At 53.3% G+C, this 16,577-nt stretch overlaps 2 protein-coding genes across 2 annotated transcripts; both read left to right on the top strand.

The window, feature by feature from the left end:
• The first annotated feature begins 402 nt into the window (after window positions 1-402).
• Pnma8c (PNMA family member 8C) lies at window positions 403-4,537 on the top strand. Its single transcript, XM_047527112.1, has one exon. The coding sequence runs from the start codon at window positions 950-952 to the stop codon at window positions 1,562-1,564; it is 615 nt and encodes a 204-aa protein (XP_047383068.1). The 5' UTR covers window positions 403-949; the 3' UTR covers window positions 1,565-4,537.
• An 8,510-nt stretch (window positions 4,538-13,047) lies between these two features.
• Window positions 13,048-15,707, top strand: Ccdc8 (coiled-coil domain containing 8). The gene has a single exon (XM_047528882.1). The coding sequence runs from the start codon at window positions 13,801-13,803 to the stop codon at window positions 15,298-15,300; it is 1,500 nt and encodes a 499-aa protein (XP_047384838.1). The 5' UTR covers window positions 13,048-13,800; the 3' UTR covers window positions 15,301-15,707.
• The last annotated feature ends 870 nt before the right edge of the window (window positions 15,708-16,577 follow it).

The following is a 16,577-nucleotide window of genomic DNA, read 5'->3' as shown; positions in this document are numbered from 1 at the left end:
TTTTTCATTTAAGGGGTTATAATCTGTTACTCTTATTTCTAACTTTGGTGCTCAAAACGTCTGAATTGGCCAGCGGGGGTCCTTTAAGCTGCCATCTGGGTCCTTCCAGGTGTTCTTATCTGTCTTTAAATATTTCCCAAATTTCTGTCCTCAAAAGAAGTTCCAGGTTGATCTTGTCTCTTCCTTGTGCCCCACCCCCGCCCCCACCCCAGCCCCCGGAATCAGCCATTATCTTAAAGAAGAGTGGCTACTTTTGAAATTGGGTAGCTGACCCTTCACCTCCAAATGACCCCCTCGGACTCTGATTTCAATGCGACAGGGCCCGCCAATGGCAGAGGCGATGCTCTAGCGGTTGCCATGGAGACCTCCGGGCCGCAGAACGGAAGAAGGCGGTGACGTCACTGCGGGAGCAAGTGCAGCGGCCACGTCCTGGTCTTAGCCCCGCCCCGGGGCACTAAGGGCAACCTCTGGGCCAGCGGTAAGGGACAAGTCACCCTGCCTGCCAGACCCGCACCCACGACACTCTGGTGACAGCAGCCCCGGCGAGATCAGCAGTCCCAAGTCTGCTGAGACTGTCGGGGCCTGGGGACCTTTGGAGGCCACGACGAATAAAGAGGAAGCAGCATCTCAGATCCTCCCTGGTGCGGCCTTGCCCAGGACCCGGGAGGCAGCTGGCAAACGCCCACCGCGGCTTGCCTGGCACGCGTGAGTCCCTGGGAATTCCCACGAGCGCTCTCCGAGGGCTACGTCTGGCAGCCGGGCGCGCAGGGGCCGCGGACGCCCTTGACTGAGCTTCTAAACTGGGTCTGTCCCTAGCCTCCGCCAGTGAGGCCTCATTCCCAGGTAGGCTTTGAAGAGAGATCGTGGCACCCTGGATCAGTTTTTGGATTCCCGAGGCAGCTCAAGCACGCACCAGCGGGCATACAGCTGCCTCAAAGAGTTGGGCAAGATGCTGTTTGGCGTAAAGGACATTGCACTGTTGGAGCACGGGTGCAAGGCCCTGGAGGTGGACAGTTACAAGTCCCTGATGATCCTGGGGATTCCGGAGGACTGCAACCACGAGGAATTTGAAGAGATCATACGGGTCCCTCTCAAGCCTCTGGGCAAATTCGAAGTGGCGGGGAAAGCCTTTCTGGAGGAAGACAGATCCAAGGCAGCCATCATTAGACTGGCGGAGGATCTCAATTATGCCGTGGTCCCCAGGGAGATCAAGGGCAAGGGTGGGACGTGGAGAGTGGTCTACATGCCCCGGAAGCAGGACATCGAATTCCTGACCAAACTGAACCTGTTCCTGCAGAGCGAGGGCAGAACGGTGGAAGATGTGGCCCGGGTCCTGAGACAGGAACTGTGCCCGACAGCGACAGGTCCCAGAGAGCTGCCCGCAATGAAGTGCTGCATGCCCCTGTCTGGGGAGCTCCCAGAGGCTGGGGCCACTGCCAGGCTGGATGCGGTGCCACCCCTGGACTCCCTGGAGAAGGAGAACAAGGCTGGAGAGGGCAAGAGAAACAAGAGGAAGCACAAGAAAAACCGTCGTCGGCACCACGCCTCCGACAAGAAGCTGTGAGCCGTCGTTGGTGGGCCCAGGGCACGTGGAGCAGGAGGGTGGGAGTCTTCTGAGTGGTCGGAGGGATGACTGGGGGAGGGCGGCACCAGTCGACGAATCGGGGGGATGCAGTGAGTGTGGGTAACCTGCGCGAAGCGATGGTTGTTGTTCCAATGAGTGGGTGACTTCTGAGGAAGAATGAGTACCGTCTGAGTGTCAGGGGACATGCGACTAGTGTGAATGCGGCTAGGCATTTTTATCTAACTTGTGGGTTACAGCCCAGTGGGTGTGGCTAACGTCTGGTTGAGTGGGGGTCTTTCCTTCCTTCTTTCATTCACTCTGCGGATATTTATGGTGCACCTACTGTGTCCTAGCTTTATCCTAAGAGCTGGGGATACAGAAGGCACTAAAACAAAATCCCTGCCTTCATGACACTGGTAGTAGTAATTGTGTTGCTTGGATGCATCTAAGTGAGCGGAGGTATTATTCCAGTAGATGTAGGTAGGGGCTCAGCGCTCACCTCTGATTGGGTCTGGATACTTCATTCATCAATTATCAGTCGTCTAACCAACAAATATTTCCTGAGCATCTGCCTTGTGCTAGGCACTGGGGAAATGGCGGGAACAAATCTAAACCTTGCCCTCGTGGCTGTCATAGTCAATGTTGGTGCGGGTGACTATTGAGTCACCTGAATACATGTGAGTGAGCAGGGCGCTCAGCGTGTGGGCTGCATCTGCTGTGAGATTGGAGAGTATGGGTGGCATCTGATTGTGCTCTACGAGATCCAGTGGGTAATAATTTGAGGAGTTATGGGTGACATTTGAGAGTATGCACCTGAGTATGTGCGCGGGTATTATTTGAGTGAGTGAGGGTAACTTCTGAATGAGGAAGGGTCACACAGATCCGTAAACGACTCCTAACAACTGGGAGACCGAGCCGACCAGCTGCGCAGTCGCAGTCGGAGCCAGAGCCCAGCTGCGCGTCCCACCGTTGCCACGGAGACCGTGGCTGCCCCCAGGCGCCTGCTGGGGTTTGCAGGAAATGGAGGACAGACACACAGTGTCTTGGATTTCAAGGTTTTGCAGGTCTCTTGCTAGAGTCGAGGAAAATTCAAGCACAGCCGGGAAGGAAGACTGTCAGGGCGATCCTTGCTCCGCCATCGTTACCGCCCTGGTGTGTCGCGCACCGCCCCGCTTGTGGGGGGCAGGGGACCTAGACTCTTTTATCTTTACATCCTTCTGGAAATCCTTCCATTGCAGTCTAGAGCGGTTTTCCGTCTTTCAAAAGGATGACCCTTGAATGTACCTCTGACACGAACTTGTCCGGAATGGACCACCTTGTTTAGCACGTCAAGCAGAAACCTTGGTGAGGAACTCTACTCTATGTGTGACTCTCAAAAGCTGTCGCTGTTCTCCACACGTTGTCTCCCCTGCAGAAGCGGTGAAACCAGGCCCTTCTCCCCTGATTGGCGCCTGGGAGGAAGTGCAGGTGTCCCCACATTAGGTCCTGGGAGGGTGGGGGACGCTTGCTCTACTCTCTAAAGAACAAAAGGCAACACTTCACATAAAAGAGCAGAAAATGTAAGAGTTCACTTTGAGCAGTTATTAAGTAACATTGAGTCCCCAAGTCCATGAGCTGAGTCCCCTGGAATGAAGGAGAAAAAGAATCAGGTAAAATCCAATTGTGAGTGGGTCCAGTCATCCCTCCTTTGGGGACACCAGACTGACTTTGCAAACTTCTGTCATCCGTTCAGGGATCTGCAAAGGTTTGAATGACTTTATTTTTAAAAATGTAATTTACAAGAGTGCTTGCCTTGTAAGCACAAGGCCCTGGGTTTGATCCCCAGCACCCCCCCAAATGTAATTTACACACACACACACACACACACATACACACACACACTCAGATTCTTATCTACCAACTTATAACACTGGATTCCTCTGGTGTCATAGGATGGTGGGCATCAGTCATGTCTGGGACCTCTAGCATCCATCCCCCTTTCTTATTTTTGGGAAGCTGTCCCCACAACCCCCGCCAGAGCCAAAAGGTGGAGGCTCTCTCTGGCCAAGCTCCCCTTACAGCCCGACCCTCAGGTCCTGTTAGGTGCCCTGGTTCCCAGCAAGAAACCTAAGGAATTTTTAGAATTCACTTGGTTGATGTCACCAAACCCAAACCTTGAAGACTCCGATTTCTGCCCATTTCCCAAGCGTTGACCTGTGTGTGCGTGTGTGTGTGTGTGTGTGTGTGTGTTTGTGCGCGCGTGCACATACACAATGGTGGGATAAAGCCTTTCCTGCCATCCTCACATATATATTTGAACTTCTGCCCATCCATGATCAAGAAATTTGCAGCCCTGTGTGTTATCGTTTCATCGCCTGTGAATTCCCACCCCGGGCATGCCCACGTGCAGAATGTTCTACACTGTGCTTCTTGTTCCATCACAGTCTGAACCTGGACAATGGCCACACGGCCTCCAGCACGTTTGTTGGTTGCATGCCGTGCTCCTGTCAGGGCATAATCCTTGTATATAATCATAGAGGACAGTGTGACATTTCTTATCATTGTCTTGCAGCCTGAGACAGTATTTGTGCTTATTGTGGTTTGGGGTGTCTCTCCCTCTAGCTTTTGTGTTTGTGATACACAACCTGAGTGTATGGTGGCTTTGACGTGGCCCATGCCCATGCCCATTCGCCACTTCCTTTGGGAGGTTTTCTGGACCTGTTGAGTCTGATGGGGTTGTAGTGCACATTGTCAGATCAAAGACTGTCAACACCTTGAGTTGCTTACCGCAGTCAAGGCTTCACTAGCACCGCCCATCCCAGGTGGAAGTTCATGGGTAGATTGGATGGGCTACAGCGAGTCTTCGTCAACCCCGATCTCAAAGGTGGGCTTAGCTAAACCCCTTTATCGCTCTTTGTGGTTGATGTTCTACTGTACAAATAAGAACTGACAGAATAAATGTATGCAAATGAAACCAGTCTGCTCTTTAATGTTTTGGGAAGTTGGAGGGGGTAGTGGTGGCGGTCCATAGAAGATTTTTTAATTTGGAAAAACTATCTGACTGTTAAAAAAAAAAAAAAAAAAAAGTTTAAAAAACCTCTCCTGTGGTTTGCCTGAGTTTTCCGGGACTGCATCATTTTTAAAAGGTGTGTTATCCAATCATGAGTGCCAAGAGGACCAAAATGTGTGAGTTCCTTCTACGTCCTGAGCTTCCCAGAATCTGAGGCCATTTTCCAGTGGCTGATGTGAAAGGTGGGACCGTTTACTGGGGATAAAAGCAGCTTAGGGATCCTGTGCTTCCAAGGTACTATGCAAAAGATCAGGAGAGGGGACAGGGGTTGGGGATGTAGCTCAGTGTAGAGTGCTTGCCTAGCCAGCACAAGGCCCTGGGTTCAATCCCCAGCATGGGGGGGGGGGGGAAGAGGAGAGGGGACAATGACCAAAGCAAGATCATACCTTTTCGACAAAGAGCAGTCACTCTGTGGGTTTTCGCTGGCATGCTGGTTAGGTTTTTGCTTTCGTGGCTGGAGGGTGGAACCCAGGGCCTCCTGCGTGCTGGGAAGGGCTACCCCTGAGCTGCAGCCCCAGAGCCATGATCAATCTAGCGCCCCGACAAGACAAAGCGGCCACTTAAAAGCGGAACCTGGTGGAATGCAAATAAATGGGAAGACTCTGTTTGTTCTCAGATGCCTCTGCTGCCTGGCTCTGATGATAAAAGCTGTGTCCAGTAGAGGAGGATTTATGTCCTGCCTTTAGGCAGACAGAGAAAAAGGACAGGGAGTACTTTGCCTCCTGGCTTCTTTCAACTCATTAGTCCTCAGTATTTGAGGGGAAAATATATGCTTTCCCGAAGTTTCCTTCATCTGTAAGGTGCTGCACTGTAGGTCCACAGTCCCTCGACAAAGCCCTCCTGCCAGCTGGAGTTCAGAATTGGGACAGTTTTGAATTTTATTATTTTTTGTACTGCTGGGGATGGGACCCGGGGTTTTGCACCACTAAGCAAGAGATCTGCCGCCGAGCTGCACACTCAGCCCAGAGAGCTTCGAGTTTTAGAACAATGATATGGTGACAAACTTAGATTGCAGGATTTACTCCCAGGGACTGAGCAGCCCCCATAATCACATATTGTTGTAGAAAAAGACAGCATATTGACACCAAATAAGACCATAAATAACCTTACATTTGCCTAGGTCTTATCTCTAGATTTTTCCTCTTTTCCTTCCCTTTCCTTCCTTCCTTCCTTCCTTCCTTCCTTCCTTCCTTCCTCCTTCCCTCCCTCCCTCACTCCTTCCTTCCTTCCTGTTTCTATGTTGCACAGGTTAGCTGCAAACTCCTGGGCTCAGGGATCCTCCTGCCTCCTCCTCCTGAATAGCCAGGACTACAGGCACAACCACCATGACTGGTTTCCTAATGTCTTTTACTGGTGCTCTCAGTTTTCAGAGTCCTTCAGATTTCAGAAGTGCAGACAAGGAATTGGATTAGAACCAGGGTGAGAGCCTGGGCAAGGTGTTTGACCTTCCTGGGCCTCAGGTATCTTATCTGTGAAATGGGACAGAGTGACCTATTTCGGCAGGTTTAGAGGTGTGGGTAAACGTGCGGCTGTGGAGCCAGGCTGGGGGTGGTGGCCTTTGCCTGCTATCCCAGCGACTGTGAGACTGAGCATTGCAAGTTTGAAGCCAGCCTCAGCAACTTAGTGAGGCCCTCAGCAACTTGGTGCGAACTTGTCTCCAAAAATAAAAAGGGATAGGGTTGGAACCTGGTGGTAAAGCAAACCTGGGTTCAGTCCCCAGCACAAAAACAAATAAACAAAACACAACAACAACAAAAATGTGCTGTGTGAATGACTGCGAGGAAGGAGCTGTTAAGTGCTGCCCCTGGGATCCTGGACCAGAGACGGCCATGTGTTGCATTGACAAAGAAGAACTTAACCTGCTTTTCCATCTCAGATTCCTGGACTTGATAAAAGTTCCTCAAGAGAGGTGTGTGTTCTCTGTGTGCCTGCAGAAGGCTGTTTTGGAGCTTGGAGGCCAAGAGCAACCCAGGCAAATATGCCAGGGTAATGCCTCTTGGGCGACAGTTAACCAACCCGTGCCCCGCCATCTGCTGGGGCCACAACAGAAAGGGCATCGGAGGCCCTGGAATGCACAGACCTGGGTTTGATTCTTGCCTTTGCCACCAACTAGCTGTGTGACTCTGGGGGGGGGAAAGGGTGACTTCACCTTTCTGAACCTCGGTTTCTTTATCCATGAAATGGGTCTAATATTCCTCATGCCACCGGGTTCTTTGCTATAGAGCGTGTGCCCCTTGCATTAGAAACTTAGACTCTGGAAATATTCACAGCAGTTCAAGAACCCCAAGCTGGAAACAACCCAGATCAAGAACAAATAGGAAAACGGATCAACTTTGCATGTTCACACAATAGAATAGGATACAGCAACAAGAGTGAGCTCAGGGGCCGGGGTTTTGGCTCGGTGGTGGAGCACTTGCCTAGCATGTGGGAGGCACTGCATTTGATCCTCAGCACCACATATAAATAAATAAATTAAATAAAGGTCCATCGACAACTAAAAAATATATATGATTTTTTTTAAAAGAGCGACCTCAGACATGCGCAGCATCACCGAGGATCTCAGGAAAGAAGCCGGATGAGAAAAGGATGCCCGCCATATGATTCCGTTTTTGTAAAACTGTAGAAAAAACACAATGGGCCAGGGCTTTGGCTTTTGGTAATCCCAGCCACTGGGGAGGTTGAGGTAGGAGGATCCCAAGTTCAAAGTCAGCCTCAGCAAAAACCAGGTTAAGCAACTCAGTGAGACCCCGTCTCTAAATAAAATACGAAATAGTGCTGGGGATGTGGCTTGGTGGTCGAGTGTCCCTGAGTTCAATCCCAGTAGCCTTCCTCCCCCCAAAATAAGTGCGACTGTGTAGAACTGAGATCCGTGGTTGCTGGGGATTGGGAGTAGGCAGGAGGGAATATTTTGGGGATGATGGAAGTGTTCCACATGTTGACTGTGGTGACAGTGACTCTAAAACACATTGAACATTAAAAAGCCTACACTGTATCAGATGCAAAGTATACCTCAATAAAAAGAATTTTAAAAAATAAAAAACAAGACAGGGGGCTGGGGTTGTGGCTCTGTGGTGGAGCGCTTGCCTTGCATGTGGGAGGCACTGGGTTCCATCCTCAGCACCACATATAAATAAATAAATAAGTAGATAAATGTATAAATAAAGCCCTTCGACAACTAAAACAAATATTTAAAAAAAAGAAAACCAGGGCAGAGCAGTTGGGAGGCGGGGGGCTCCCTGGGTTACTTACTTAATCTGCATGCCTCAGTTTCCTTGCCGGTGAAATGGGACCATCATAACGGTCCCCACAGCGGAGGGGGGTCATGAAGCTCAGAGGATGGAATCTAAGATGCTGAGGCTGCACCTGGCGGTGAAGGTGAGGCGGCTCCTTGGGAGGTCAGCTGTCAGTCGACAGTCAGCTCCCTAGGTACAATTTCTAAATTTTCTGGCTCCACGCCTCACTAAAGGGGCCTCTAAACTGCTCGAAATGGAGGAACTCCCACTTCCGGTCTGCCTCCTGTGCAATAGTTCCAGCTGACTCAACTCCTCTGGGGACGCTGGATTCCTGCCTGTGGTTGCTGGACCCCACCCACCCCTGGCCTCACACTTTCTCAGAGATTTTTTATTTTATTTTTTAAAGCAGCACACTTTCCCTACCCCAAGACATTCTGATCCCCTGCGTCCTACTCAGGAAACTGATCTCTCGAACTTTCCCCGGGGATTCTAATGTGCACCTAGGTTTGAGCAGCATTATTGTGGAGAAATGTGCAGAATGAATGGATGAATGAACGAAGTCCTCGGAGATGTGACCTGCTGCCTTTGCTTCTACACCCTCCCGGCGACTTGCAGATCTCTGGTAGATTGAATTGGGGGTGGGGGAAGGGAGCCCAGTTAAGTGACCAGGCTGCTGACCCCAGTGCCGCTGCTTGCTGTATGTCTTGGGGACCAACTTCCCACGCTGTCAGTTAACTGGTCAGCACTTGCTTCAGAGTGTGAGTAATTTATATCCTGTCCATTGTAGATGGGGATCTGATTTCTAGGCATTTAAGATTGAGGACACATCTGGTGACAATGCCAAGATGACTGATACCATGTGAGAGAGAAATCTCTGGGGATCTTCCCACCAGCCCTGCCTCCCAGCCCCACCCACTGGCGGCAGCAGGGCAGCTGAGCAGGGGCTAAGAGTGTGGCGGCTGGAATCTAACAGACCTGAGCCATTCAAAGCTTGGTTCTGCCACTGCCTAGCTGTGTGATTATCTTTGGCCTCAGAGTTTCTCATCTGAAAAAAATGGGAATAACATTCATTGAGGCGGAGTTGTTGGGATTAAATAAGAAAATTCATAGGGCCAAGGACAAAGTAGGTGCTCAGTAAAAGTGAATTTGCCAGGTGCGCTGGTCCACATCTGCAATCCCAGCTATTCCTGAGGCTGAGGCCAAGGAGCCCAAGTTCAAGGCCAGACTCCAGCGCCGCCCTGTCTCAAAAAGAAAAGGGCGGGGCAGGGGGAGGCTGGAATGTGGCTCAGTGGTAAAGCACCCACGGATTCAATCTCTAGTACCCGCCCAAAGTCAATTAGTACTAGTATCATCATATGGTAGCTTATGGGCTTCTGCAGAGGCGGTAGCTGTCAAGAAAAAGGTACCCGGATATTGAAGAGCACACACGGATGCAGAAAGACCTCAAGGCAAGCTGTGAGCGGAAGAGGCACGTTCCATAGTAACTGATCCGGTGCAACCCCTCACTCTTCACTCGTTCTCTCGAAGAATATTTCTCAGTTTTGCCCTAGCTGCTAAGACTGGAGCAGTGAAGGAAGCAGACAGACGCAGGTCCCTGCCGGGTGGGGCTAAGACGCTAATAGGGTGAGGCAATCAGTAAAAAATATCAGGGGCTGGGAGAGCGGCCCAGCAGAAGAGGCCTCACCCGGGAGGCCCTGGGTTCGGTCCCCACCACTGCCTCCCCAAATCAGGAAGCGCTGCTTCGGAGAATTATTCAGGATGATGTGAAAAAAATCCCCGTAGAGTAAATTCTAAACTTCACACATACCCTAAGGAGAGCTCCCTGACCCCTTTCCTTTCAATGCCTCGCTCCCTCTTTCCTGTTGTCAGTACAGACCGACATATTTAAGGTGGTTTCTTTGCCTGGAGAAGCTGGAGTCCGGGGCGTGGGTGAGAAAGACCATTTCATTTGACATCTATTTGTAACCTCTGCCTGTCACCACGTGTGTCACTTTTAGTAGTTTTGTTTTTAATGCAAAAAGTGTCAGGCGCCGTGGCCACGCCTATAGTTCCTGCAGCTGGGGAGGCTGAGGCAGGAGGATCGCAGTTCGAGGCCACCTCAGTAACTTAGGGAGGCCCTAAGCAACTCCGTGACACCCTGTCTCTAAAGTTAAAAAAATATAAAAAAGGGCTGGGGAGGTGGCTCAGTGGTAAAGCACCCCTGGGTTCAATCCCTGGTACCAAATAAATTAATGGCAAAAGTGTGGCTGGGTTGAGGTTTTTCTTCCTTTTTCATTCTTTTCCGATTTTTTGTTTCTTTTAAACAAATTAGAAGTGAAAGATATAATTGTTTTTGTTGTTTTGTTTTCTGTGGTGACAGAGGGCCAGAGATCTGGGGACTTAAAATCGCCCACAGAACTGCTAGGGGTGGCAATATGTTTCTTCCTTGTACTGGGAACTGAAGCGGGGGTGGGGGGGTAGGGGGGGCTCCCGGTTACAGAACTCCTACCTGAGCTCTATCTTTTTTTTATTTTTATTTTTTAAACACGAGACAGGGTCTCTGCTGACTGACGCTGGCCTCGAACTTGCAAACCTCCTGTCTCAGCCTCCTGCGTCTCTGGGTTTACAAACGTTCGTCTCAGAGCCCCAGGGTTGGCATTTTTTTATAAGAATGTTGAATTTAGGGCTTTTCATTTCTGGGTTAATCCTAACCGCCCCCCCCCCCCCTTAAAAAAATACCCGTTACAAAACCCAAACGTCTCATCTCCAAGGTCACCACCTCTCAGGGTTGGGATTCTTGTTTGTTATTTCCACAACCCCAGAGTGCTGGGGACTAGAACCCGGGCCTCCAGCATGAGAGGTAGGCACTCTACGAGATGGTCTATATGGCCTGCACTATGGTTGGGGTACTTTAAGCCAATATTCTTGAAACCGGGGTCTTCACAGGAGTTTTGATTTTGGTCCCTACAAAACAGCCTTTCAGGGGAGCTGGTTTGGGACTGAGGCCTGAAGAAGGCTTAAGGGGACAGGCGGAGGAGCTGTCCGCCCCTGCCCTTCGCTGCGCCTGGATCGCGCGATCTCTCCGCCTTGGCCCCGCAGCGTCCCTGGTTGCCGTGGAGACCACGGGTCGGCAGGGCGAGGAACCGCGCTAGAGCGAGGGGCGTGGCGGCGAGAGGCCCCGGGCTGAGCGCGCGGCTGGGCTGGAGCTCGCCGGGAGGAGGAAAACGCAGTGGAGCCCAACGACCCGGCTCTGCAGGAGCAAAAACAACCCCACGGAGCCAGTAATTGTGCAAAGGCCCCGCCGAGATTGTAGCCTCCGCCCCCGCGCATCTGCGTTCTTTCCCTCTCTCTTTTCTATTTTCCCTCCCTGCCCTCTTTCTCTATATATCCACCTGGTTCCTTCCTGAGTTAAATAAAATCACACCAGATCATTTCTATACTGTTATTAAAGTCATGAGTGTACCTGGCTTTTGTGTTGGTTAAAAATTACTTTTTACCCCTGTATTTCATTGGCTTCCTTTGTAATCCAATGGATGCAATTCTATGCGTTGAAAAACTGCTCTGAACAGGGTCTGGGAGGCCTGGAGATGGCAGTTGCCAGTGGAGGTGTTGGTGGTGGTGGTAGTCAAGGTGGGGCGGGGGGAGCGAAGGGCCCCTGAGAAAGTGACATTTGAGGTGAAGGAGGTTGCAAAGAGAAGGCTGGGACAGAACATTCTGTGAGGAGGGAGGGCATGCACAAAGGCCCTGAGGCTGAAACAAACCTGCTATGGCAGGGAAACAGCAAAGAAGTCAGCTGCTGGAGTGGAGGGAGGAGGAGTGGGCAGGAGAGAGGAAGGGCAGAGGCTGTAGGCTGGTGGACTGGAGTGAGAACTGTGATTTTACTCTGAATGAGGTGGAGGATTTTCCAGCAGAGACATATCAGATAAGCTGCTTCACGTGCTGTGGCTCTTAGGGGGTTAAACAGCCCAACACTGGAAGGAGGGCTGGATTAGCTTCAGCTGTTCCTGCAGTCTGCCTGGTGTTTAGTCTAGCACCTGAGATCTGGCTCAACCGTCAGGTCCTCCACGAGAGCTGAGTCTTCAGACCAGCCTCAGCTCCAATCTGTAAAAAGACTGTAGCAGCCACCGTGCCTTCCCTTCCAGGGTGCGGCAAGGGTTCCACCCCACAAGCCCATCAGCACATCTCATGGTGCTGTTCCAAGGTCACGCTCATGCATGAGCGAGTTGCTGCCTCAGTTAGGTGGGGAATTGCCTATTCTGCTCCCCACAGCCCGGGTGTTCTGACATAGTCTGCCTGCCACAGGTCCTAAGGGCCTTCTCTTTTATTTAACTTATTTTAATTAACATTTTTGATTGCTAAAAATCCAAGCAATCTAAAAACGTGTAGAATGAAGAGTACACATCCCTCCTGCCTCTGGGGGTCCCCTTCCCCAGACACCTCTACTGGGGAGCCCTGTGCATGTGACCAGCAGACAGGTAAATCTGCACTCTTTGACCTCCACGCCAAAGTCAACACTGTTCTGCTTTCAAATCCAGAACTTCCTGGCTGGCGATGTAACCTTGAACAAGTGATTTAATGTTCTTGGGCCTCTGTTTTGCCAATCATAAAATGGGACTTTTCCCCCCCTCATATTATAGTGAGGATTTCATGAGTCGATTCTTGGAAAGCACTTGGAATTGTGCCTAGGACATGGATTCCATAAAACCTGCCTAGCCTTAGCCGCTACCTGTTTCATAGGCCTGTAGAACTTCTTCCTAAGAGTGGACCATAAAGTGTAATCAGGCCCTCCAGATGACCACCTAGGTTCATCCATACACTTAGTGAGCACACCACACTTAGTGCCAACCACCACACTAGGGAGTGCTACAGTAAGACCCTGGCACCGACTTCTCTACCCACACGGATGGGTGTGCGGGTAGGAACGGTCCCGTGGATTTCAAATTGTAATGGACGGCGCCAATGGCTCTCAGATGATCGGCTCCATGAACACCCTACCTCCGGGCTTGGCCGAAACCTGCACATTTAGGATGGCAGCTCTGGGGACTGCAGGCTTTGGGGAAAGGTGCTGACGTGGGCCTGCGCCGCCCTTCAGCTCCGAAGCCACCGCCAGAGCTAGGCCCGGGGCGCAGCCACACCCCTGGGGGGAGGGCAGCCCCGAAGGGAGTGGACGGCCCCCCTGTCAGTCTTCCCCCGTACGGAGTGTAAGATGAGAAGGGAAGGTGGGCCTCACCCGGGAGGGCGCCGAGGAACTTCCTGCCCGTGCGCCTCACCGCACAGCCTGAGCGCGGGCTGGGAGGCGGGCGGCGCGTCCAGGTCAGCTTGGAGCGGGTGGCCGCCTGCCTAGGGGCGGGAGACCCTGCTGGGGGCTGGGCTGAGGCCTCCGAGCTCCTCGGCCATATTGAACAGCCACGCCGAGCCGTCTTTGTCTGCGAAGACCTCTTCCAAGTCCCAGCCGCGACCCGGGTGCCAGCGCCAGGGAGAACTGCTCGCAGCCCTTGCGCGCCAACTTGGAGTCGGGACAACACGTTACCATCTTGGAGTGGGCTTTGAGCCTGGTCCCTGACCTCATCCCGGCTCACGTAAGCAGCCTGGGACTTGATAGCCACCAGCCCTCTGCGGGGAGCCGAACTGGTCTAGACTGGACTTGGAAGGAGGGGAGGTGAGCCTCTCCGGATAGCGTCGTCGGGACCCTCCGCCCCGCCTCCCCCTAGTCAGGGGCTACCCGTAGTTTGTTGGGCTCCTTGCCCCCCGCCCCAGATATCACCCTGGAGATCTTAAAGACTCTGGAGAAAAGCCACGTGGGGGGCTGGTTCCCCTGGGGCTTCCTCCCGTCCCCCGATTGCCTGATCCTCTGGAGCGTCCCCGATGTCTGCAAAGATGTGGATTTGGACGTCCTCGTGGAAGCCCTAAAGCCTGTGGGGACCTTTAAGAAGATCGGCAAGGTGTTCCGCAAGGAGGAGGACTCCACGGTGGGCATGCTGCAGATCGGGGAGGACGTGGACTATCTGCTCATCCCCCGGGAGGTCAGGCTAGCCGGGGGCGTGTGGAGGGTCATCTCCAAGCCCGCCACCAAGGAGGCGGAATTTCGGGAGCGGCTGATTCAGTTTCTGGAGGAAGAGGGCCGCACCCTGGAGGACGTGGCCCGCATCATCGAGAAGAGCACCCCACACCCGCCCCAGCCCCCTAAAAAGCCCAAGGAGCCCCGAGTGAGGAGGAGAGTCCAACAGATGGTCCCTCCTCCGCCTCGGCTGGTCGTGGGCACGTTCGACAGTAGCAACGCCAGCGACAGCGACTTCAGCGACTTCGAGACCTCCAGAGGCAAGGGCGGCAAAGGCCCGCGGAGCCGCAGGAAGGTGCGCAAAATGCCCGTCAGCTACTTGGGCAGCAAATTCCTGGGCAGCGACCTGGAGAGCGAGGACGACGAGGAACTGGTGGAGGCCTTCCTCCGGCGCGGGGAGAAGAAGCCCAGCGCCCCGCCCGCGCGCCGCAGGGTCAACCTGCCAGTGCCCATGTTCGAGGACAACCTGGGGCCCCAACCGTCCAAGGCAGACAGGTGGCGAGAGTATGTCAGCCAGGTGTCCTGGGGGAAGCTGAAACGAAGGGTGAAGGGGTGGGCTCCCAGATCCGGCCTCCAGGTCGGGGAGGCCCCACAGGCCTCCACCCTGGCAGAGAGAAATGGGGCATACGGGCCTAACAGCGCCAGCCCCAGGGAAAGCATAGGAAACGCTGGAGGTAGGAGCCCTCTGGCCCCCTCACCCAGACGATGGAGGCCCAAGATAAACTGGGCCTCCTTCAGAGGTCGCAGGAAGGGGGAGGCAGCATCCCCAGCTCCTGGGGCAAACATCCCAGCTGACCAGAGTGCAGAGGCCCCAGCCAATCAGGGGGCAGAGGCCCCTGCTGACCAGGGGCCAGAGGCTCCAGAGGATCAGAGGGTGGAGGCCCCCGCTGACCAGGGAGCAGAGGCTGCAGACATTCAGAGAGCAGGAGTCCCAGCTGATGAGGGAGCAGAGGCTGCAGATAACCAGAGGGCAGGGGTTCCAGCTGAGCAGGGGGCAGAGGCCCCAGCTGACCAGGGAGCAGAGGCACCAATTGATCAGGGGGAAGAAGCTGTAGACATTCACAGGGCAGGGGTCCCAGCTGACCAGGGGGCAGAGGCCCCAGCTGACCAGAGGGCCAGGGCCCCAGGAGATCAGAGGGAAGAGGCTGGGGGCGCCCAGGGTATCCAGGAAGCAGAAGCCTCAGCTGGTCTGGGGGCCACAGGGGCTGGGGCCCGGAAACAGGTCAAGACAGTGAGGTTCCAGACCCCTGGGCGGTTTTCATGGTTTCGAAAGCGCAGGAGAGCCTTCTGGCACACTCCCCGGTTGCCAACCCTGCCCAAGAGAGTCCCCAGGGCTGGTGAGGCCAGGAGCCTCAGGGTGCTAAGGGCTGAGGCCAGAGCAGAAGCGGAGCAGGGAGAACAGGAAGACCAACTGTGAGAGTTCGGGGGGACCCCAGGGCATCCTGCACCCCACCTCCCATCAGCCACTGAGGGGCCTCCCTCCAGGTCCCAGCAGAGCTGCTCTCAGCCTCCACACTTGTAAATAGAGGCAGCCAGAGGGACAGGCAGCACCTCCCGCATCTCCAGCCAGTGACCCTCGTCTTATCTATTGTGCATTTATTATTCTTTTTAAAAAATACTGATTCCTTATAATATCCCAGAGAATGTAGAGACAGAAACCAGTAGGGCAGGGTGGCATTGCCCGTGGTTTAACTCCTAAGTGCTCAGCTTGAGAAAGGGAGAAGGGCAGAGCAGGGGAGGACTTCCCAGCCTTACCGGCCTCCCTTTTGCCTCTTGAACTTGAAAAGAGGGCTCAAGCCAACATGCAAATAAAAATGTCTACGAGTTGATCTCCTGGCTCTGGACTTGGCGGCTGACGGTGCTCCAGGGTGATTTGGGCCTTGCTGGTGTTCTGCTCTGGTCCTCGATGAAGGGGACCCCTGTGTTTATGTCCTCGCTCTGTGTTTATACCTCGCCCCGCACTCTGTGGGTGGGAGGGTACAGGGCTTACAATTTTGCATAGCCCCACCCCAGTTGGGGACAAGCTACAGAAAGGCTGGGAAATGCACTTGAAAAACATCTGGGGGGGCCTTGGTGTGCTACATATGTGGCTTTGCGCTGGCTGTGTGATCCTCTTCTCTATTTAGATCAAGCCCCACCAATACCTGGGGTGACTTGGCCACTGGGTGTGTTGGAAAGTCATTCCAATAGGCACCGGGCAGAAACGGGGTGTTGGGCGGGCTGGGGAGATAGCTCAGTCGCAAGCACAAAGTCCTGGGTTCGATCCCCAGCACCACAAAAAAAAAAAAAGAAAGAAAGAAACGGGGTGTTGGCTAGTGAGCCATGATTGGTTCTTGCAATTGGGGACCGATTGGGTTGTCAAGGCCTGGGGGCAGGGGTGCTTCTCTCTGAATTGCCTTGTGGTCCCGTAATCCCAAATGTCTGCACCCCAACCTTGCTGAAGTTCAGCAGGAGAAAGGGGTATTTGTGGAGAAGGGCATCCAAAGCCAGTTCCATCTTCCAGACTCAGCTGCAAGACCTGCTGGCGTGTTTTACCTTTCTCCCTGGTAAGTAAAATTTGGACCCACCCTCCCTGCCCTGTTTTGTGGTGCCGGGGATGGAACCCAAGGTCCCAGTGCCAGGCAGGTGCTCTCCCACACCCCAGCCCATGGGGCCCCCCTTTCTTTTCCTTCTCCCCTCTCAGTAAGGAAGTGG

This window comes from Sciurus carolinensis, chromosome 16, assembly GCF_902686445.1.
Source record: "Sciurus carolinensis chromosome 16, mSciCar1.2, whole genome shotgun sequence".
NCBI classification, from domain to species: Eukaryota; Metazoa; Chordata; class Mammalia; order Rodentia; family Sciuridae; genus Sciurus; species Sciurus carolinensis.
The sequence above is the reverse complement of the archived record's forward strand: the minus strand, read 5'-3'. Positions and strand labels throughout refer to the sequence as shown.

Bases quoted from the DNA above. Each gene is read 5' to 3' on its own strand.
- Pnma8c (XM_047527112.1), top strand. From the start codon at position 950: ATGCTGTTTGGCGTAAAGGACATTGCACTGTTGGAGCACGGGTGCAAG.
- Ccdc8 (XM_047528882.1), top strand. From the start codon at position 13,801: ATGCTGCAGATCGGGGAGGACGTGGACTATCTGCTCATCCCCCGGGAG.